This window comes from Gadus macrocephalus, chromosome 2, assembly GCF_031168955.1.
Source record: "Gadus macrocephalus chromosome 2, ASM3116895v1".
Lineage (NCBI taxonomy): Eukaryota > Metazoa > Chordata > Actinopteri > Gadiformes > Gadidae > Gadus > Gadus macrocephalus.
The window spans coordinates 17,951,723-17,976,109 of record NC_082383.1 but is presented as its reverse complement, the minus strand read 5'-3'; the positions used below and the strand labels follow the sequence as shown (position 1 = coordinate 17,976,109).

At 49.8% G+C, this 24,387-nt stretch overlaps 1 protein-coding gene across 1 annotated transcript in view; it reads right to left on the bottom strand.

Moving 5' to 3' along the window:
* Positions 1–3,609: 3,609 nt before the first annotated feature.
* The window catches only part of ntn1b (netrin 1b), a 39,322-nt gene continuing 18,544 nt past the window's right edge, over positions 3,610–24,387 (bottom strand). Inside the window, exons 3-7 of the mRNA XM_060072881.1 lie at positions 17,529–17,717; positions 13,767–13,916; positions 11,578–11,631; positions 8,917–8,991; positions 3,610–3,939 (exon numbers count right to left, since the gene is read on the bottom strand). Coding sequence (XP_059928864.1) covers positions 3,611–3,939; positions 8,917–8,991; positions 11,578–11,631; positions 13,767–13,916; positions 17,529–17,717 — 797 coding nt within the window. The 3' untranslated portion in view covers position 3,610. The remainder of the gene's footprint in view (positions 3,940–8,916; positions 8,992–11,577; positions 11,632–13,766; positions 13,917–17,528; positions 17,718–24,387) is intronic.

Genomic DNA, 24,387 nt, shown 5'->3' with positions numbered 1-24,387 from the left:
TTTGAGGGTGGTATTTGAATGTTATGGGCAGGATGTGTATGAGACAGGAACATCTAGTGGGTGGAGTAATGTGTAGGGGTCAGGATGGTGGGTTGAGTAATGTGGAGGAGAGAGATTAATCTGATGGGTGGAGTAATGTGTAGGGGTCAGGATGGTGGGTGGAGTAATGTGTAGGGGTCAGGATGGTGGGTGGAGTAATGTGGAGGAGAGAGGTTCGTCTAGTGGGTGGAGTAATGTGGAGGAGAGAGGTTCGTCTAGTGGGTGGAGTAATGTGGAGGAGAGAGGTTCATCTAGTGGGTGGAGTAATGTGGAGGAGAGAGGTTCATCTAGTGGGTGGAGTAATGTGGAGGAGAGAGGTTCATCTAGTGGGTGGAGTAATGTGGAGGAGAGAGGTTCGTCTAGTGGGTGGAGTAATGTGGAGGAGAAAGGTTTGTCTAGTGGGTGGAGTAATGTGGAGGAGAGAGGTTTGTCTAGTGGGTGGAGTAATGTGGAGGAGAAAGGTTCATCTAGTGGGTGGAGTAATGTGGAGGAGAGAGGTTCATCTAGTGGGTGGAGTAATGTGGAGGAGAGAGGTTCATCTAGTGGGTGGAGTAATGTGGAGGAGAGAGGTTCATCTAGTGGGTGGAGTAATGTGGAGGAGAGAGGTTCATCTAGTGGGTGGAGTAATGTGGAGGAGAGAGGTTCATCTAGTGGGTGGAGTAATGTGGAGGAGAGAGGTTCATCTAGTGGGTGGAGTAATGTGGAGGAGAGAGGTTCATCTAGTGGGTGGAGTAATGTGGAGGAGAGAGGTTCATCTAGTGGGTGGAGTAATGTGGAGGAGAGAGGTTCATCTAGTGGGTGGAGTAATGTGGAGGAGAGAGGTTCATCTAGTGGGTGGGGTAAAGGTCCTGGGTTTCCCAGTCAGACCCTAACGAGAGAGGTGCTGAACACGAGGATTGTTAACAAACGCACCAGTTGATTATCTTGACTAGACTAAGCGGTCTTTACTCCATAGCGTATAGACATGAAGAGACAAGGTCACTTCCTGTCTTCAGAGGTCAGAGGGCACCAGAGACACGGACCGCTGCCATTAAAACACCAACAGACTTTGGAGACTCAACACAGATTGGTGCTGGGCCGGGACTCAAACACGCGACTTTAGGTTGGTGGTTCCCCCCCGGGCCGGAGACGAGGGGTTCAGGGTTCAGGTCAGAGTCATTCCTGCTTCATGGATATGCTTCTGGTTTGTTTTGTTTCTATGAAGCTTTATTTCAGAGGAATCATTTGAAACTCTAACAGGATCTTTTAATAGCTACAGAACCATCAATAGTTTGGATTACAAAGAGACGCATACAATAAACCATAAAACAATAACAACAACAAAGGCCACATCATTTCATGTTTCATTAAATATGTTCATTTATGATAAACAGAATATATTAGTATGCATTACACGAGACATCACACAACCATGGGCACAGACGCTACAAAACAATTTACAAGCCAAACACTAGCAGGTCAAATGGTTACAAATCATTGGTGCCGGTTTCTGTCTGCAAGTACCCCTCTCTAAAAGCTCTCTCATTGGTCCTCCTGGGTAGAGTGATATTTACTGTGTTTTATGGATTTCGTGTGTGTAAATATATATATACAATTTCCATTAATATGCCTACAGTATTTAAAAAAAGACCCTTGTTAATAACTGAATGGATATAGATCTATTAAACAACATCAACAACGACAACGGAAATACTATACAGCTATATCACACGTAGATTGAGAAGGATTTCCAGGTCTTTCCGTCCCAACACACATCTAGGGAATGGAATGCTCATCAGGAAGTCCTTATAAGGTCGACACCTTTCCGTCCCGCCCCACCCTTCATATTGAGGGCGGGCTCTTGTGTGAGTAGTGGGAATGTCTTTGATTTGACGACTACTCAGTCCCATAGGGGTTGTGTACATTTTCAAACATCCAACATGTTTTACAATCCCAGCTAGCTCAAGACAGTGAGCATTGGCATGCCACTGGTATGCTGGCTGTGCGATGGGTCTACACTTTCTACATTCTTTATTCAAACATGTCTCAGGTAGCTTCCTGACTGTTGTCGACTGAAAAGCGAACAAGGGTTTCCACAACGTACAGGCTTCGGTCACCGAGCGGCCATCTTGGTTCTGAACACTAGCTTGCCCCTGTTGGGAACCGAGATGGAACCAAGATGGCCGCTCGGTGTCTCTGGCCCATTCGACAACAGCAAGTCCTGCCCTGCCCCATGCCCAAAATGTAATCTAGGAAAATCTCGTCTTGCAACGTGTGAACGTATCTGATACGTTCAGAGGACAAATACTTGTGGTGTCTGATCAATAAGTGCCTGGTTGACTGCTCTATCGCCCCTCCGCCGACTCCATCGACTGATGCTGCAACAGGGACGTCTAAAGGAACAAGTGGTTAGCCTTCACGGCATAGTTGCCACAGCGGATCTCTACGGCCGCTGTCTCTACGTTATGATCTCCAACAGGTAGCCCATAATAATAAGCAGCAGCTAAATGATGATCCGTGAGTTGGATGGCATGGCATCAGGTGAGTTGAGGTATATAATCTCTGGTGGCCCCTGCTGTGTGTCTTCTCCTGCTAACCTTCTCCCTCCTCCTACCCTCGTGGGACCACACTTACAAACACTTTGTTATTACTGTAATACTTAAAAACATGTTTAACCAGAGCCGGGGGGTAGTCTTTAGATGTGGTTCACCATACCACCTCGTTACACATCTCTACTTATTTCTACCGCACACACACAGACACGAAAACAGTAGGAAAACAAAAAGCTTCCAGAACGTGGAGTGGCAGGCTTACAGTAGAGGCAGCAGAGCAAAGTGTTTCATGGAGAAGAGGAAAGGGCTCTGGGACATTTAGGTACAAACTCTGGAGGTCGGAAAAGAAGAAATTAAATATATGTTGAACCTTAAAAAGAACCAGATAAACAGACCGGACTGTGGATGAAGTCATGAATGTCATGAAACTATTCCTGCTGTTAATCTGACCGGATGCACCAGCATTCACCCGTTCACCATCTAGCCACCTCCCCCTGTTTCACAACATCGTTTTATCATCTCTCTAGTTGGTGTGTTCCCTTTCTCCTCCTCCACCACCACCACCTCCTCCTCCTCATGCACTGCCCAGAAACATCACCCCTCCTCCCCCAACAACCCATCCTCTCCCCCACCCTTCCCCCTTCTCTCCCATAATTTCTCCCCCCTCCTGTCCCTCTCCCCCATCCTCTCCTCTCTCTCTCTCTCCCCCTCATCCTCTCCCCCTCCCCTCCTCTCTCTCCCATCAGTCCCCTCCCCCCTCCTCTTCCTCTCTCTCTCCCCCCATCAGCCCTCCCACTCCTCTCTCCCCCATCAGCCCTCCCCCTCCCCTCCTCTCTCTCTCTCTCCCATCAGTTCCCTCCCCCCTCCTCTCCCTCCCCCATCAGTCTTCCCCCTCCTCTCTCTCCCCCATCAGTCCTCCCCCTCCCCTCCTCTCTCTCTCCCCCTCCTCTCTCCCCCATCAGTCCTCCCCCTCCCCTCCTCGCTCTCTCTCTCCCATCAGTCCTCTCCCCATTCTCTCCCCCACCTCCCCCTCCCCTATTTCAGCATTTCCCCCTCTTGTCGCGCTGCTGGAACTTCCTGAGCCGCCGGCCCCAGAGGTCCTTCCAGGGGATGAGCAGGCTGCTGCGGTCCGCCACCAGGCCCCCCGGCCCGGGCGCCCGCTCCTCCTCATCATCCGAGCCCAGCAGCAGGTACTTGCGGCCGGGTTTGATCTTGGGACAGCGGCAGGCCAGGTCCTTGGCCCGCACCCACAGCAGGGTGTCCCCGCGCCGCAGCCGCCGCTCGCCTTGCTTGTAGACGGAGATCAGGTTGACGGTGAACCGCCACCACTCGCCCGCCTTTTCCCCCTTCAGGACATGGGCTTGGACCGCTGGGGGGGAGGAGAAAGGTTGGAGAGAAGGGGTAGGGGAGAGAGGGGGGAGCGAAGCTGGTGAGCAACTCTGCGGTCCCAATGACATGATTGAATTTGCATCACCTGCTACTTGATCAAAACTAGAGTCGAAACAGATGATCATTTGTAATGCATCACCACATCAGAGCAGACATGGATAATATTTAAACCATATTCCCTCCTCTGCACATTCCTTTGCTCGCATTGATTCCTGGAAGTTTTGTGTTTCTTTGTTTTTGCATTTCAAACTCAGTCGTATTATCCTGGATAAAACGTTAAAGGGTAGTTCACCATAAACTGTGATTATTCATCAACTCATGTTTCAGTTCACGCCCCGTTTGTCTTGTTGTTGTCACCTAAGGAGAGTGTAGTAGCACGGAGTGAGCTAAAACCAGAGTTAGCTCATGGGGGAGTCAGCTAGCATAATATTCAATTGACGTGTTCTTTGTTCATGTTCGAGTTAACACATGTGTAACAACCAATAAACTTCCGATTTTAACAACGAAAGAAGCACCTCCCCTTGTAGACCAATCAGAGTTTGCCTTCTGTGGACGTCGCCGTAAAAACAACCTGGGAGGAGTTCACGGGGGTGTCACCGGGCTGCCCTTGGGGGGGGGGACTAAAGGAACGGTGTTTGGGGGTTCGGGGGGCCTGTCCCTTCAAACGGACGACAAACGTCAAACGCATCTCTCAGAGAGGAGAATCCATGCGTATGATTGGCCGATGACGACCTGATCGAGGCCGTCTGGAACGCATCACGATCTGGAAATTGTGTCAAAACTAAAAAGCGTTCGTCTGCATGCCAAGAGCCACAGAGGAGCCAGTGCATGAGGCTGAGCACGTGAAACCCTAGACCCGTCCCCAACGTGACATTACCTTCATGAGTCATAACTTAACCGACACTCTCGCTGTCAGACGGGAACGTCGACACAGCGTGTATCCGCGAACTCCGGAGCCTTTAGAGCAACACTAACTCACTCGATCACACGTTTATTATTTATTAGCAGACCCAGAGAGGAGGGGATCTGTGGCAGAAGCGACCCTGCGTGGAATCCTCTATCCCCCAACAGCCTTTCCCTCATCACCTCCATTGTTGCAGCAGAGAGCAGAAACTGCTCTGGGGGCGAGGTACTAATCTGTCCTCGAAGTGGAGTGCTCTGGCTCGGAATGTGCTATTAACACCGACTCTGTGTGTGAGTGTGTGTGTGTGTGTGTGTGTGTGTGTGTGTGTGTGTGTGTGTGTGTGTGTGTGTGTGTGTGTGTGTGTGTGCGGGTGTGCGGGTGTGTGTCTTTGTGTGAGTGTGTCTGTGTGTATTTGTGTGCGTGTGTGTCTGTGAAGAGAGAAAGAGTAGAGGGGGTAGGTGTTAATCCTGAATAGTTACCACTCACGATTGTGTGAATTGACTCAATCTTGGAAAGTAATGGATGAGGCGGTGTGAGAAACACTTGAGGTCATGCTCTGCGTGCACAATAGCACATGTATGTGGCATGTGGCCGGTCGAGGGGCCCTACTACCGGCCCTCAAGGGCCCGTCTCAGGAACAACAGGACAACAACCGCAAGCTCCTCTAGCGCCAAGTCCAGCTAACCGCCGCGGGCTAACCACCACGGGCTAACCACCACGGGCTAACCGCCACGGGCTAACTGCCGCCGGCTAACAATCGCGGGCTACCTAGCCCAATCTATGTTGTCCAGTGCCGATAATGCAATTCGGGGAAATTCACAAACTAGATGCACGCACAACCCGCGCACAATGACACATGCACGCACCTTGGAACAGAAACGGCGCTGCTTGCCGTTACACGTAATGTTTCTGTAGTGTTGAATGGTGGCCATCCTAAATCCTCCAGAGAGAGAGTCTCCTTGTTTCCGGCCAAACGTGACTGAGTTTATTGCCTCCCTCATCAATCCTCCCTTATTACTGCCAAGAAAGCAAGAACAAGAGTTTGTGTGTGTTTGAGTGTGTGCGTGCATGTGTGTGTGTGTGTGTTGGGGGGGGGGATTGTGTGCAAGTCTGTTTGTGTGTGTGTCTCTGATTGTGTATGCAAGGGTGTGTGTGTGTGTGTGTGTGTTTGTGCGTGTGTATGTGTGCATGCGCATGAATGTGTGTTAAGGAGAGGTCACTATTTATCTTCCCAGCGATAAAGGGAGAGAGAAAGAAAGAGAGAGAAAGAGAGAGAGAGTAAGAGAGAGAGAGAGAGAGAGAGAGAGAGAGAGAGAGAGAGAGAGAGAGAGAGATAGAGAGAGAGAGAGAGAGAGAGAGAGAGAGAGAGAGAGAGAGAGAGAGAGAGAGAGACAGAGAGAGAGAGAGAGGGGGGGGAGAGAGAGAGACAGACAGAGAGAGAGGGGGGGGGGGGGAGAGAGAGAGAGAGAGGGGGAAGGGTGTATTCCGACCCCACTAGCTATCCAGGTTGCGTTCCAAAGTCACTTCCAGGGGTATAGCGTGAGAATCCTGCCCAGCTGGAGCACTCCTCTCTGGGCTGAGAGCTCTCTCCCAGCCCCTCGTGTCAGGGGTCCACGATGGAGGACGACTTTAAACGCCCAGCCTCTCTCTCAGTCCTTTGCTCTATGTCTCACTCACCCTCCCTCACCCTTCACTCACTCACCCTTCACTCACTCACTCACTCACTCACTCACTCACCCTTCACTCACTCACTCACTCACTCACTCACTCACTCACTCACTCACTCACTCACTCACTCACCCGTCACTCACTCATCCGTCACTCACTCACACACCCTTCTCTCACTCACTCACCCTTCACTCACTCACTCAGCAACTCAACCACTGATGCAATTATTTACATCGTCATTGTTTTTATAGATGAAAACAATTTGTATAGTTTAGCTAACACTGTTTGATCACTCATTCACTCTCTCACTGAGTTAAATCACTGTATTCTGTTTCTCTTTCTTCAACCTAACTCACCCCTCACTCACTGCGCTTGGTTTAAATGAATCCTACAGTGCAGAGGATGACAGAGGAGCAGGAGATGATGCTGGTGGTGGTAGAGAAGATGGTGATGGTGGAGACAGTGGTGGAGATGCTGGAGCAGGTGGGGGTGTAGATGGTGAGTAGAAGAGGTGGAGATGGTGTGGGTCGAGGTTACAGACACCATACTGAGATGTTTATACCCCAGAGAAACAGGATGTGGGTCCCTGGCTCTCTAACACACCTCACAGTGCCTATGTAGTGTCCAGACACTTTCCTCATACCCAGTCTGTACTCCGGCCCCAGATCAGTTAATGGACCGTGAGCTCATTATGGTCTGTGGCTAATGGCTGCTGGCCCCGAGGAGCCCTCGCTGTTCTGCTCACAATGTCTCTTTTTTTATGGTGTCAGAAAAGCATGTCCTCCCCCGACCTCAGGGTGAGGGGGAGAGAGGGGAGAGAGAGGGGGGAGAGCGTGTGTGCTGGGGGGTCGGGGCCCCCCGGACCCCCTGCCGGGCCCGGCCTTTTCAGGGCGGCGTGTGGGGGCGAGTGTGGGGCTAATGAAATTAGCACTCGCTTAATTACTACACCAAGGCTTCCCGCCCCCCCATGGCTATCAGAGGGGGCGGAGTGTGTGTGTGTGTGTGTGTGTATTTGCGTGTGTCTGTGTGTGTGTCTGTGTGTGTGTGTGTGTGTGTGTGTGTGTGTGTGTGTGTGTGTGTGTGCGTCAGGGTTCTTGATATTTTGTTCACTCGGTGGTGATGTCTGAGCGGGTGGTTAGATTTGTTTGTCTGTGTGTAAAATTAAAATGTGTGTATATGTGTATGTGTGTGTGCGTGTCTGTTTGTGAGTATCTATGCATATTTGAGTGTGTTTCTTTGTAGGCCTATGCGTGCATGTTAGCACGTGTGCATGAGCGAGGTGTGTATGTGGTGTGTGTGTACGTGTGTGTCGGTGTGTGTGTTGGTGTGTGTCTCGGTGTGTGTCGGTGTATTTGTACGTGTGTGTGTCAGTGTGTGTGTGTCGGTGTGTGTGTGCATCTGTGTGTATGTGTGTGTGTTGGTATGTGTGTTTGTGTGTGTTGTGTGTCTTGGTGTGTGTCGGTGTATGTGTACGTGTGTGTGTTGGTGTGTGTGTACGCTTGTCTGTCGGTGTGTGTATGTGTATGTCAGTGTGTGTGTCTGTGTGTGTGTCGGTGTGTGTGTGCATCTGTGTGTATGTTTGTGTGTCGTATGTCTGTTTGTGTGTGTCCAAAGATGAGTCGAAGAGAGGGTATCCCCTTTATGTCGGCGGTCTCCGTGGCGACGGCAGCAGGAGATGTCAGAGGACAACAGAAAGGGCTCCTGGGTCAACACCGGCGCTCCTCCGTCAGCGGGCCACGCTCGACCACCTGGTGGGGCCCCCAGGAATGCCAGGGGCCGACCAAGAGTACCGCTGTGTTTAAACACAGGGGCCCCTTTCCCGTGACCCTGGGGCAAACACCCACACACACACCCACACCCACCCACACCCACACACACACACACACACACACACACACACACACACACACACACACACACACGCATACATGCATACATACACACACACTCACACAGATTCACACACACAAACACACGCACACACACACACAGAAACACTCACACACACACACAGGGCAGGGGGAGGTGGGGGGGGATGGCCCCGGAGACTCTGAGATAGAGATCTGAGGGCCACAAAGGCCCTTGTGACAGCAGATATTAATGAGACGGGAGGGAGAGGATATTGACCAATCACGGTCCCCTAAAGTGTGCGAGCGGCAGGAAGAGCTTTGATAAACTTCAGAGGAAAAGACGTCTGTGTCTCACGAGCTGCTCCGATTGGTCAATCATTTCCTTTCCCATGTCATAATCTGTTCCATCTCCCTCTCCACAGAGGCAGACGGATGGTTACCATGGGTTACTGCGCTGTCCATCAGGGGGTTGCAGGGGTTCAGGCTGACCTCTGACCCCTGTGGCAGGGTTCAGGTAGCAGAGAGATGAACTCACCAAAGTCTTTCTTACAGTACTTCTTCATCGTGATCTTCAGCTTCCCCTTGGAGGTCTTGCAGTAAGAATCACAGTCTGGGGGAGAGAGAGAGACAGACAGACAGAGAGACCAACAGACAGACAGACAGGCGGAGAGAGAGACAAACAGACCAACAGACAGACAGACAGACAGAGACCGACAGACAGGCGGAGAGACAGACAGACAGACAGACAGACAGACAGACAGACAGACAGACAGACAGACAGACAGACAGACAGATAGACAGACAGACAGATAGACAGACAGACAGACAGACAGACCGAGAGACAGAAAGAGAGAGAGAGATAGATAGACCGACAGACAGAGAGAGACAGAGACAGAGACAGTTATATAACGAGATTACAATTTTAACCAAGGCGTTTATTATGGTCTTCTCGATATTTTGAAGATCTGTGTGTATGTGTGTTTTTGTGCCGGTAAGCATGTGTGAAGGTGTGTTTTGTAGGTGTGTGTGTTAAGTTGTGTGTTAAAGTGTGTGTGACCAACAGCATTAAAATGAGTCCTAATGTTCCCTTTCTCCAGATGCACAGCTGACTCCCAGAGACGTTCTCCACGGATAGTAGGGGTGGCGATAAGGAGCATAGGGCCGTGGGCTGGAATCTAACCTGGGGTTGCTTAAGGCCTCCACTCCTGCCTGCGGGGTTAACCCACCAGCGAGTGGAGCTACTCTTGAAAAGCTTTTAAGCTTTTTTTTTGTATAAATGAGAAGGTTTCTCCACAGATACATATAATACATTCAGTAGACTTGATGTCAGATTTTATGATAATATAGAAGAGGCCACAACACAGGAGCTAAAGGAGAAGAGTAAAAGTACTTAGTTAATTTCCAGGGCTCAGTGTAATGGGCCTTGAGGTCCTTTAGAGGAAAAACCGAGAGGGGGGGGGGGGGGGGCAGTGGGAGAGGGGAGGAAGGGGGGAGGCGGCTGAGAGAGCGGGGGGGGGGGGGGGGCCTTTTCAGTCGGTCTGAATATGGACAAACTTCATTATTTCCCCGCGCCCTCTGTCCCGTCTCCCCCTTTCTTCCCTTTCAGCCTCCGTGTGAATGAAGTTGCCGGGGCAACGATGGAACAAGTAAAAAACGCCCCTCCACTCCCCCCCCCCCACCCCCCCCGGTGTTTGAGGTGTTGGTGGGTGCTCGCACGGAGGAAACACGTTTCTACGGAAACGAGGAGCGTTCGGGGGAGAGACACAAGGTCCTAAAGTAAACGAGAGGGGCGTGGCCGTACCGCCAACCACGCCCGCTTTCCATGGAGATACACCGGCGAGGGCGGGGCCCCTACTAACCCCCCCCCCCCTCCACTAGGGGCCATGGGGCCCCCCACCACCACCCACCCACCATAGAGCTCTTTGAAAGCTAGCGTTACCCATTAGCCCATCGCCGCTATCACAGCCAGGGCCCCAGTAGGGCCGGGGCCCCGCTGAGGGACAAACAGCCCCTTTGTGAGGGCCTCTTCACCAGGGCCTGGGGCCCGCGGGGCCACTGCTGCTGGTTCTGAGGGTTGTGTGTCGCCGCTGGGAGATTTGTGACAGGAATCAGAACAGGCTGCTGGCGGCCGACCGCGCAGTTCCTCGGTCAACCAAAGAGGGCGCTGTGCTGCGGGGAGCTGAACCCCAAAAGAAACTGGGCCATGGTGTGATGGTCATTACTGGGTCCAAGCTCTCTGTCTACTTCCTGTTGGAGCTCTGTATGCGTGTGTGTGTGTGTGTGTGTGTGTGTGTGTATGTCTGTGTGTGTGTGTGAGTTTGTGAGTGTCATTGTGTGGGTGAAAATCCTGATGTCCACAGTCTGCCCGTGGGCCTACATAAAAAAGATGCCCTCCTCCCCTCCCTCCTCCCCTCCCTTCACCCCTACCTCCTTCCCTCTCTCCTCCCCTTCCTCCTTCCCTACCTCCTCACCTCCCTCCTTCCCTACCTGCTCCTCAATCTAATCAAGGAGAACCCATCTCACTGTAGGCCATCTGGGTAAAAGCGTCTACTAAATCAAACAGTTAATAGTTGTGGTGTTGGGATAACATAACAAGCATATGAGGCCTTTTTATATCAAGGGGGCGGATTTTTTTTGTCTTTATAAACCTCATAACCAGATCAAACAGGCAGATTTTCCATAGTCTAATAGGAGCCCTCACGAGGCTGTAAATGGTGTCCTCTCCCCACAGACGGCTCTGATTAGAGAACAAGCCGGCTCTAACGAGGCGTGTAATGCTGTTAGGAGCGACCCTGGGGGGTCTGTGTCTGGGTGGCAGTGAGGGGGAGAGGGGATGGTTGACAGGCCAGAGAGTCGGGGAGGGGGTTTATGGACCAGGACTTAGACCTGGAGTCTCACGTTAGCTCTAACCTGTAAAGACTACAAATGTAGTTTTCTTGTGAAATGTGTTGATTTGGGTTTATTTTAGTAAATACCTTGGCTTGAGTTTGGTATGGGGTTTGTTTAGTTTAGTTTAGTCGAGTTAGGTTGAGTTTAATAAAGTTTAGTCACGTTAATTCAAATCATTATAGCTCAGCTTAGTTTATCTTTTCTTCTAGTTAAGCCTAGTTTAGTTAACCTATATTTAAGCTCTATAGAATAGTCTCCAAGCAGCAGGTCTGGAAGGAGCGCCAGTGGTGAGGAAACATGTGCTCACCTGAAGGCTCGTCTGGACTGCTGTAGGATACCGTCGGAGAGGCTACAGGGATCTCTGAGGAGAGGAGACAAACAAGAAGATGTTCACTTACGATGAGGTCAGAGACTCGAGAGGTAATCCCCTAACCTGCAGAAACAAAGTTCACAAAGCTTGCTTTAATCAATGCACTTATTAATAAATATGATTGGTAATTTTAAAGCAATCGATCAATAGAGGCAGGGGTACATTGACAAGAATCAATAAATACAAATAAAATATGCAATGAAATTAAAATATGAGATTAAGGGACAATCCAGGCTATCTCTGTTGTATACGGGGAATGGGTTAACCTATTGATGGTTGGTGCTTGGCCCTTGGTTCTATGAACATCCTTACTGTACCGACAGAGATATATTGTTATTTCTCTTTCTTCTGACAGATGTATTTATTGTAAGTGGCTTTGGATAAAAGCCTCTGCTAAATGCCCTGAATGTTAATCTATATGGACAAAATCAGAGTGGATGAAACAAAAAGGAAAAACCCAATCCTAGCCCATAAACACGCCCTGGTCTATTCCCTGGCTCGGCTCCTCAGCGGTCCTCATTGAACCCAGCGCTGTGTGGTGTTCTCTGAGTTCAGACGTTCTGGTATCAATCAGGACTGCAGCGTGCGATGCAGGCGGAGGTTCTCCTCGCCGCTCTGAGGGCCGGGAGCGTGCGAGTGGTGGGCATCAGCCCCGCCACTGGCCTCGTTAACGCGGTTCAATACGGTTAACAACGTGCCATTAAATACTCACACACATTATCGAGAACAACGAGAAGAAGAAGAGAACGCGAGAGAAAAAACTCAGGCTCGACTTGAACTTAAGAACCGCAGTTTCCCTCCAACTTTTACATGAGCTGAGCTCCTCTCTCCGGGCGGAGTGAAAGAACCCTGGTTTCACCCGGTTCAACCTGGTACCAACGGGTCAACCAGGTTCCACCAGATTCCCAGGGTTACAGTGGGCTCCTAGGTGATGGAGGCCTATCTCCGTCGCCTCCTGGACCCCCTCAGACCTCCCCTCTATCAGCCTCCTTCACCCCTGATTAATGGCAGCACTCTACTGGACAGTGGTAAACGCCGCCTCTGTGTCCAGACTTCATTGTCTGCTCTCTTATCTAGGCCGGCCAGCTTGCTGTTTGATGCTGATAGCTTTAGCGACCGTTAGCTAGCGAGCTAACCCCTCTTGCGTGGCTTGGAGCTGTGATTGAGGAGCTGGAGAACCTGCAGGCCGCTGATACAGCCAATAAACACATCAGCTAGCATTGTTTTGTTTTTATTGGTCGACAGACCCTTAACGGTGGTGACCGTGGACGGGGTCTTGTGATAGGCCGTGCTGCTGTGCTGTGTTTATCTTAGCGAGAGTTAACAGCACACAACAACCGTCCAGAATAAATCGACCAGATGTGAAGGAAAACACAGGAAATGAGTTCGGCCAATAAAATAACTCACAAAACCGATCCCGTTTCTAAGGTTTTCCAAACCCAACGACACACAGCACTGTTATACATTATCGTTTTATTCTCTCCCTCTGATCTAAAATAAGCCTAAAAAACGAAATGGAAAATGGCGTCTCGGCAGAGGTTCTCGAGCTGCCGATACGGACGGAGACGAGTTCAGACAGGAACACATCCGTGGTTCTGTTGACCTACCCCTGCAGTAGCGTCAAGGTCTGGGGGGGAAATGGGGAAGATAACTTAATGGTTAACAGACTGTATTTATACAGTGCTTTTCTAACCAGTGACCGCTCAAAGCACTTGACAATATTGCCCAACATTCACCCATTCATGCAGACATTCACACACCGACACCGGAGTCAACCAAGCAAGGTGACAGCCAGCTCGTCAGGAGCTGGGTTGCTCAGGGTCACCTCAACACTCAGCTAGAAGGAGCCGGGGATCGAACTAGCAAACTTCTGGTGACCAGCCAACCCGCTCTCCTTCCTGAACCACATGCCTCCACATCAGAGTCCACTCTGCACCCTGTGGCCATCGATGGCCGGTACGGAGCTTCAGTCGGGTCCCAAACCAGCCATACTGTTCTTAGTTCCCTCCCTTCTATGTCAAGGCCTTCAGGTTAGACTAATTCTGAGGGACCCAGACTGTAGTCCCCTGATCCCTCCCCATGAGCTTGTCAGAGTGCCCGACGGCGTGGGACAGAGCGGGGCTTACTGATGCAGGGGGCAATGGGCGAGCGGCTCTGCTGGTAGCCCTTGGCGCAGCGGTTGCAGGTGATGCCCGTCACCCCGTCCTTGCATGGGCACTGACCCGTTGTCTGGTTACACGTCTTACCCGCAGCTCCCACCGGGTGGCAGTCACACGCTGGGGGGACAAGAGACACCATCACTGTCATCACCATCATCATTGTCATCACTATCGTTGTGTCACTATTATCATGGACAGTTTAATTTAAGAGTCACCGCCTTCAACATGTTTTCACAGCCTCATTAAACACACACACAGACATACAGGGACATACACACACAGACACGCACACACGCACTCACACTTTCTGGGGCAGAACAATGTAGGGGCAAGAGTTTCTCTTTCAGCTGAAGGTCAGCAGGTTCGATCCCCGATGACCTCAGTCTATCTCTTGATGCTCCCTGACTCCCACCTGCTCCTCAAGGACCTCTGGGGTCATCGTGTTGGTGACTCTCTGCTTCAGTCCATGTGTGTTGCTGTGATCCCCATCCCACCTGAAGCACAATACTCCTTTTCTATCATTCAAAATATAAGGCTTTAATGCCACTATGTACATCAATGACGGCCCCATTGAACCCTTACCAGAACTGTAAGAGGGATCCCCCACTCTGCGTTACGTCTCTGATCTCTTCCTCACTAATGAAGGGGCTTTCCTCTGGCCCTCGGGGACCGCAGCGAGGGGGAGTCATGACTATACGGCCTGTGAAGCCCTGTGAGACTGGGACTGTAATTAGGGGCTGAACTAATAAGGTTGAATTGATTGGACTTGACTCTGGGAGTTTGTTTGGATAAAAGTGTTGAGGCTCAACAAACAGAAGACATGGTAGCACAGCTGCAACAGAGCTCTGCAGAGCACGGAGTGTGAAGCCACAGCGGGCTGCTGCCGGGGCAGGAGTAAATAAACAGGGATGGAGGCAGCGAGGAGGGGAGGAGGGGGGAAAGTGGGGGGGGGGGGGGGGCAGACCGTCACAGATGGGACCTGGGACCTGCTCCAGACCTCAGACTAATCACCCGGGTCTTTGGTTCTGGTTCTCTGGTTCTGGATCTCTGGTTCTGGTACAGGTTCTCTAGTTCTGGGTCTCTGGTTCTGGGTCACTGGTCCTGGTTCTGTGTCTCTGGTTCTGGTTCTGGTTCTTGGTCTCTGGTTCTGGGTCTCTGGGTCTGGTTCTGGGTTTCTGGTTCTGAGTCTCTGGTTCTGGATCACTGGTCTCTGGTTCTGGGTCTCTGGTTCTGGTTGTCTGGTTCTGGGTCTCTAGTTCTGCGTCTCTGGTTCTGGTTCTGGCTCTCTGGTTCTGGGTCTGGTTCTGGGTCTCTGGTTCTGGCTCTCAGGTTCTGGGTCTCTGGTTCTGGATCTCTTGTTCTGGGTCTCTGGTTCTGGATCTCTGGTTCTTGGTCTCTGGTTCTGGGGGACCGTTGGCTCTCAGAGCAGCAGAGGATCAGTGAGTGGAGCGCATAAGGCCTGTCTCATCATGGGTTCATGTGTTCATGTGTTCATAGGTGTGCATCTAGGTGTGCTGCATGTGTGTTTGGGATGTTTGTGTGTGTGTTTGTGTGTGTGTGTGTGTGTGTGTGTGTGTGTGTGTGTGTGTGTGTGTGTGTGTGTGTGTGTGTGAGTGTGCTCTATGTGTGTATGAGTGTTCTCTATTGGTGTGTGAGTGTTCTCTATGTGTGTGTGAGTGTGTGTTCTCTATGTTTATGTGTGTTTGTGCGAGTGTGTGAGTGCTCTCTTTGTGTGAATGTGTGTGTGTGTGTGTGTTCTCTCTGAGTGTGTGAGTGCTCTCGGTCTCCGGGTTCCTGGATTAATAACAAAGTGTTCTGAGCGGCTCCGTAATGTTTCCCATTAACGGGCGCAGCCGCTTCAAAGAGAGCGTGAGTCAGCCGCTCGTTAACCAAGCCTCCTTCTCCGCCAGCCCCTCCTCTCCTGACGGAGGAGGAGGGTCCAGTACCTGTCTCCTGCCCCCAGGGCTCCCAGTCCCCCCAGTCCCTGTAAGCCCCCCTCTCCTCGCCCCTCTCTCCGCTGAGTGATCTCCAGGCCCAATGGAGGGGGGGTGGAGGAGGAGGGTGGGGTGGGCTCCGCCTGGGGTACAGATTAATGCAGCGAGCAAACGAGCGGACGAGAGAGCGAACAAATCACCAGGGTGTCAGCCGAGAGGTAAGGTGTCACCGTGACGACGCTCTAAGAGGGCTGTGTTTACACTGGGCTTGATGAGGGGCGACGTTGTTAATCCAGGGAATAAACCACTGGGCACCCCCCACCAGAGAGGGGGTGTTGGAGGCAAGGGTGGGGGCGCCAATGGGGACACAGCAGAGGATGTGTTGGGAGACCACAGTATGGGATCCTGCACAACGTCACTCACTGAGGGTTGTGTTGGAATCAGGGGCCAGGAGCCGGATCAGGACACACTGCCAGCGATGGTAACACAAACACACTCACACACTCACTAAATGCTCACACACACACATTACAGTTTATCTCAGTCGCTTTGGTTATTTCTCGGATCAGAATTGAAATTCTCAAAACTACCTGTTCAATCTTCACATCATTGTGTCGTTTGTGCACATCAAAAAAGCAGTTTCTGATTTCTTTGAACAAGTTGCAAATGCTTTGGTACATTCATGCAAATGATTATGTACAATTCTCTGCTCTTTCCTACATTATCAATTGCTTATGTCATGTTGATAAAAATGTATTGTAATGGGTCTCTATTGAATAGTCTCACCCCCACAACATTTAGGCATTAGTTTATTGCATAGTCTTTACATGCAAAATGGTTGAAGAAGTTGTCATAATATGTCAAGCATATTTCTACACATTTCCATTAGACTTTTTTTCTAAATCTGTCCTGAATTGGTAAATTGCCACCAGGTGAATCTTGACTTTCTCTATGAAGGGAAATGTAGGAAGTGTTAGATCAACCAACGATCAACCAGTTTACTGGAATAGCTCAAAGGTGCATCTCCTGAACCATGAACTGGCAAGTATATATATAGCTGGAGCACAACACAATGTTACATTATCTGAGAATTTGTGGCCCAACAGACAGTAACGTCAGGAGGTGTAGGATGACTGCACTGTAATTCCTACAGCAATGCATGTACAGTTTACCCTAAGGAGATTTTCCTATGTTCACAATTCTAAGAATGACATGGTCTGTCAACAAATTACAGTACAAATAGTCAAAGCGTAAATGTGAATCTTGTCCAGTCTCTTGCAATCAATCTCCCACGTACACTAAGGTGTAATTTACAATTTACAATAATTGTCCTCAAAGCTTTAGCCATTTTAACATCCCTCCTGATTACACTGTTATATTGACAACATGACTAAGCAATTTGACTGTCTTATCCGTACACAATAACACAAGGACTTGTCATTTTGATGGCACTGACATGTTCATTGACACAGATATTTACTTTTGAGAAACAAACTAAGGATTTTGAGCAAGAGACTTGCTTTTGCATGAAATCCATGGTGTTTTGCTATTTGTACGAATTGTTTTGAGAAATGCACTTACTGTTGTGCAAATTTCAATTCTGATCTGAGAAATGTACCAAAGCGACTGAGAAAAACTGTAACTACATACTTGCACTTACTTACAAACACACATTACACAAACACAAACAAGCGAGCGTAGCATGTGGCGGCGTAGCATGTAGTTAGCATAGCGTGTGGCGGCGTGGTATGTAGTGAGCGTAGCATGTAGCAAGCGTGTGGTGGCGCGGCGGTACCTTTGCAGGCGCGGCGGTGCGAGATGGCCTTGGTCATGTCACGGTAGTAGCCCTCCTTGCAGTAGTGGCAGTGGCGGCCCGCTGTGTTGTGGCGGCAGTTCAGGCAAACACCCCCACTACGGCGACCGGACAGCTTGTACAGCTCCATGTTGAACCGACAGCGTCGCGCGTGGAGGTTACAGTGACAGGCTGCGAGAGAGAGGGGGGGAGAGAGAGAGAGGGGGAGAGAGAGAGAGAGAGAGAGAGAGAGAGAGAGAGAGAGAGAGAGAGAGAGAGAGAGAGAGAGAGAGAGAGAGAGAGAGAGAGAGAGAGAGAGGGAGGGAGGGAGGGAGAGGGAGAGAGAGAGAGTGTGCGGGAGAAGGAGAGGGAGAGAGAGAGAGAGAGAGAGAGAGAGAGAGAGAGAGAGAGAGAGAGAGAGAGAGAGACAGATAGTGTGGGAGAAGGAGAGGGAGAGAGAGAGAGAGAGAGAGAGAGGGAGAGAGAGAGAGAGAGAGAGAGAGAGGGGGAAAGGGAGAAGGGAGAGAGGGGGGGAGGCAGAGAGAGAGAGAGAGAGAGAGAGAGAGAGAGAGAGAGAGAGGGGGGGGAGAAGGAGAGGGAGAGAGAGGCAGAGATAGAGAGAGAGATAAGGAGAGAGAGACACACATTACATTAGACTTTGAAATACTAATGTTTGAAGTAAATATAAAATTTTATGGCCAAAAAAATCCAATCAATCCATGTGCTATATATATGTTAATGAATGCAATTATGGAGTAGATTAACAGCTTGAGCAGAGCCATCACCTGGTCCCTAGGTATTTAGAAATACAGCTGGCAGGATCTGCAGAAACACACACACACACACACACACACACACACACACACACACACACACACACACACACACACACACACACACACACACACACACACACACACACACACACACACAGAAGCACATCCACACACTCACACACACAGAAGCACATCCACACACACACACACACACACACACACACACACACACACACACACACACACACACACACACACACACACACACACACACACACACACACACACACACACACACTGCCACCTGCTCATGAATTTGACCCGAGCTGTTTGTGATTCCTGTGATTAAAATTCAGTTGTATTTCTATCATAGATCAAGATTACACCTCACTTAAAAACCTATTCACAAACAACCACGTGATAAAACCCAGAACTAAACACGAATACAAACCATTAAAAAACTGTGAACACACTTAACTGGCATTATTACGCAACATACAATTTTTTCTGCAAAAAAAAAGTAACAAAATCAATAACACTGCAAAAAAGTCTGATCTGTACAGTCTAGTGGCTCTGGTGTTGGATTCCAATCCAAATGTTATTGTTTCAAACCCCAATGTCCCAGAGCAAGATGCTCTAATCCCTACTTGCTCCTTAATGACCTGTCTCTGTAGTCACTGTCTAACCCCTACCTGCTCCTTAATGACCTGTCTCTGTAGTCACTGTCTAACCCCTACCTGCTCCTTAATGACCTGTCTCTGTATTCACTGTCTAACCCCTACCTGCTCCTCAATGACCTTTCTCTGTTCACAGTCTAAATCCTACCTGCTCTTTAATGACCTGTGTCTGTACTGTCTAACCCCTACCTGCTCCTTAATGACCTGTCTCTGTGTTCACTGTCTAACCCCTACCTGCTCCTCAATGACCTTTCTCTGTGTTCACAGTCTAAATCCTACCTGCTCTTTAATGACCTGTGTCTGTACTGTCTAACCCCTACCTGCTCCTCAATGACCTGTCTCTGTGTTCACTGTCTAACCCCTACCTGCTCCTTAATGACCCGTCTCGGTGTCAACTATCCACCCTGACTCATACATACATACACCCACTTTCACACACATACTTGTACAATCAAAGACACACAAATATGTTGTGCAGCTGTCATTGGCTTATCTTTTACCCCCCCCCCCCCCCCCACACACACACACACACAGAGACACACACACAGACACAGAAACACACCTCCCTTTCCTCTTCACTCTATGACTCCACTTATCTTTACCGTTATCTCTACTAAAAGGTAGTGTGTGTGTGTGTGTGTGTGTGTGTGTGTGTGTGTGTGTGTGTGTGTGTGTGTGTGAGTGTGTGTATGTGTGTGTGTGTGTGTTTGTGTGTGCTTCAATGTATGTCCTGTAGGTGTGTGTTACTGTGTGTGTGTGTTTGTGAGTTGAAGAGACCAATAGGTCTTATCTCAGCCTCTCTCCTCCGGTCCTCCTGTTGAACTCTGGGTCATATCCCTGTCACCTGTCACTCACACTTGCCCCACTCCTCATACCTCTCTGTCAGACCCACGGACGCCCCTAAACCAGCCCCACGCAGCAGCCCATTGGTTCTGCCCCTGGGGGAGGGGCTGGCGTCCGGCACGCGCTCACATCGGTCTGGGGACTGGGTTTTATGTTTGGGCTGGGGGGACTGGGAGGACTGGGGAACTGGGAGGACTGGGGAACTGGGAGGACTGGGGAACTGGGAGGACTGGGAGACTGGGAGGACTGGGAGGACTTGGGGGACTGGGAGGACTAGGGGACTGAGAGGACTGGGGGATTGGAGGACTGGGGGGACTGGGAGGACTGGGGGGCTGGGAGGACTGGGAGGATTGGAGGGAATGGGAGGACTGGAGGGAATTGGAGGACTGGGGGACTAGTGGACTGGGTAGACTGGGAGGACTGGGGGGCTTGGGGACTGGGAGGACTGGGAGGACTGGAGGTAATGGGAGGACTGGAGGACCGGGGACTGGGAGACTGGAAAGACTGGGAGAGTGGGAGGACTCAGGGACTGGGGGGTGGGAGGCTGGGGGGACTGGGGGGCTCTACGTACTCCGGGCGGAGGGATCAGTCTGGGAGTCTGTCTCCCATCTGCGCGAGGATCAGCGTGGAGACACGCTGTTGCTGTCAGCGGCTGTCACCCACACACACACACACACACACACACACACACACACACACACACACACACACACACACACACACACACACACACATGCTGGGGAGTGTCTGTGTGTGGGCTGCGTTTGTGTCTGGGAGAGTATTTGTGTGTCGGCATATGTGTGTGAATGCAGACTTCCAATGCTCTGTGAGTGTGAGTGTGTGTTTGTGTGTGTGTGTGTGTCTGTGTGTGTTTGTGTGTGCTTGTGTGTGTGTTTGTGTGTGAGTGTGTGTGTATGTGGGTGTGTGTGATGTGCATAAAGAAGAATGTAGCGTTTCATTGGTGGACGGAAGGTACTGGCCCACCCAGGATCAATCACTCGCTCACTGGCCGAGAGACAGTGATGATAGTGGCCCGTATCGTCAGTGAGAGATAGAGAGAGAAAGAGAGAGAGAGAGAGAGAGAGAGAGAGAGAGAGAGAGAGAGAGAGAGAGAGAGAGAGAGAGAGAGCCAAAGCCAACAGTGCTGGAGCTCAGACGCTCCGACACGGTAGATAAAACAAGCGCACCCCTTGGAAGATCAAAGCCTGTCAGAGTTTCCTGACACAATTACGACAACGACGAAGGTGACGAAGATGATTTCCCAAAATGTCAATGAGACATACCTAAAGCATTCATGTGTTACTTTGCACAAATGCTTCACTTAATATAGTGTATGGACCTAAAAACGTTATCGTTGTTTGTTGTGTGAGACTTGACACACTAGCACACACACATAGAAACACACGCAGACAAACTGGCACTCCATCTATCAACGACTTCGTCCACAATGAACCAATCACATCGCTGCTCTGGCCAGCCATCTTACTTTAATATTGTGTACTTGGACATCATGTGTCAGTAGAGAGAGACTCGAAACGCTCAGAAACACTCTGGGGAAACGTCTGTTTGTGTTAATATTATCATCTTATCCGAGCTATCTTTGTTGCATACAGGGAATGGGTTAAAGGGAACATTTTAGGACAACAACACTTTTCCCGGGACTTGGGGTGTTGTTTTGGGTCTCTGGTGCTCCCACACGCATACAAACTTTGAAAAAAGTCCTCACATGATTTTTTGAGTGGGATATGCATTTCTGAAAGTACCCCGCCTACAGTTACAAAACAAGCGAGTCAGTTTCGGCGCCCCCTCCTACGTAGGAAGGGGGCACATCTGAATATTACCTCCCAGTGCCCCACTCCCTTCCAATAGGAGCATAGCTATGATTTTGTGGACCAGCGGACAGGCAGCTCGGGTGGGGAGAGCTCGGCGGCAGCCCGGCAGCTCAGCTCCGGGAGTGCAATCCCTTTCTCAGACGGACTGCTGCCGAAGTCTCTGAAGTCCATGAACTCTCTGAAGTCCATGAACCACGACATGGAGGAGAAAGGGATTGCACTCCGGGAGCTGAGCTGCCAGACTGCCGCCGAACCTTCTGCGGCAGTTCAGCTCCCGGAGTTGAGCCTCCCCGCCGGACTGCCGCCGGAAGCTTCGGCAGCAGTCCGGCAGCTCCGGCGGTGTACTCCGGGAGCTGAACTGCCGCAGAAGGTTCGGCGGCAGTCTGGCAGCTCAGCTCCCGGAGTGCAATCCCTTTCTCCTCCATGTCGTGGTTCCTGGACTTCAGAGAGTCAAGGCCAAAGTTCCTTTCCACCAATTATTCTTAACCATGGTCGAGATAACCCCCACTACATACAAGCCTTTACTTGTTGTGGAAGTACCAGAGACGTCAGAAGCAGTCTTTCATAATATCATCCGAGGCGCACAAAGCTTTTTAGATATAATCTTAAATAATTACCTATATATTATATTATATTATATTATTATTATTATATTATATTATATAGATATAAAGCTCCAGAACTCCGCAAACGGCCACAATCATTTCTCCTCCATTCTGTGGTTCAGTCTGACAGCTCATTGGTCAATGGGCAGCAGCTCATTTGCATTAAAGCTAGACACCAGAAACAGCGCATTCAGAAGAGACTGAAACAGAGGGGATTAGACAAGATTTCTTTTTCTAAAAGCTATTTCCATCAAACAGCTTCAAAAACATGTTTTCTGGAACTCATATACTATGTTTACCTGTTGGAAAACATCATAATATGTCTCCTTTAACCTAGTGATGTTATTGCTTGGCCCTTGATTCTATGAACATCCTTAATTTACCGACAGCGATATATTGTTGTTTCACTTTCTTCTGACAAATGTACTTATTGTAAGTCACTTTGGATAAAAGCTAAATGCCTGGCCTCGTGGCCTGGGTACGACTTATCGGAGTCGCTTTGGAAAAGAGCATCTGCTCAATGCCCTTAATGTAAATGTAAGATTGAGCTTTTATCAAAAGAGACGAGCGTTGGGTTCAGACCCACGTCCTTCAGAAGCAGGAAACCTCTAGGCTCAGTAGCGTGGTAGACGTCGGGATCGAACCCGGTTCCTCTGGGTTGGGGGTTGAACACCCTCCAGTTGCTGCACCGTCCTGTACTTGGCCAGTCTAATTATAGGCACTGTATTCAGAGTGATGTGATGTCCGCAAGCCACTAAATAAATTCATATTTATTCATGCATTCATCATTCAGAACAGGTGTGTTTAAACCCGTCCAGCAGTCGGCTCTGAGAGCACTGAAACACATGGATCCTCTGTGTAGTGTGATGGATTTAAATGGAGAGATATCTTTGGGAATATGTTTGAGAGAAATCCAGGCCCAGACATGAATGTCTGCTCAGTACTTCAAATATACAACTCGTTACTCCAGAGTCCTGCTGGCGCGCTCGGTCTTTAACCACGGCACGCTGGCTAATCACTAACAAAAGCGTTCTGGACTGCCTGTCGCTCCATTACCGCATTTAACTCCAAATCCATCAAGCAATCCAAAAGATTGATGCTGTGAAGGGAAATCGTCTTAGAAGACGACTGTCAGCACCACCATTACCATCACCACCCATTCCCACCACCTCAACCAACACCATCATCTCCATTCCACTACTACCATTACCACCCTCACCACCCATTCCCACTACCATCCCCATCATCTCGACAAACATCTCCACCATTTCCATTACCATCACCTCCACCACCACCACTATTACCATCACCATCATCTCCACCACCATCTCCAATCCCACACCAACCCCTGCCTAGGCCTCCACCTCTGACCAGACGTGTGCTGTGTTCTGATATCCATATTTCCATGAGTACACTTAACCATAGTACACTATCCGCTTTCACTAAGTGCGCTGATTTTCAGATGTCAGTGTCGTTCCAAATCGAATGCTCTGTGGTGCACTAACCGGAATTACGATCTCGACTGCCGCCTCGGCTCCTCCCCCGCATAAACATCCTGCTTTGAATGGTGAACTCTTTACGGCTAGCTGCTACAAAAAGCTATAAAAACTAAAAAATTACTATTAAAGCAGGCATGTGGCTCAGCCTGGCTCCGCCTCTTCAGCTACATAGCTAAGATGGTTGCCATTGAGTACGAAAAGTGTACATCGATCCACAATCCACGGTTTGAACGTTTTGAGTACACCATCCGGGTCTTTTCAGTAAACTTATATTCGCCCCGATCACCCTAAGCACTCAAACTAAGTATAGTAAGTACGGATAGTATGGCTAATTGGAACACAGCAATGGTCAACCTTCTCCCAGGGTTAACATCTCAGTGGAGCAACTGTGGTTTGGATGATGATGATGATGATGATGATGATGATGATGAGGTCTTGGAATGAGTTCTCTAGGTGAGGTCTACTCTGACACCTTCTGGAATGCTTTGCTTGGCACCCTTCGAGCTCATCATCTACGTGGTGCAAAGCTAAGCTAGATCGATCGGTGTATGACATATCAGCGAAGGCAAAGGCTGCTATGCCCATTTTCTATAACATCCTTTGACATTATCATTGTGTCATTTTATCGTA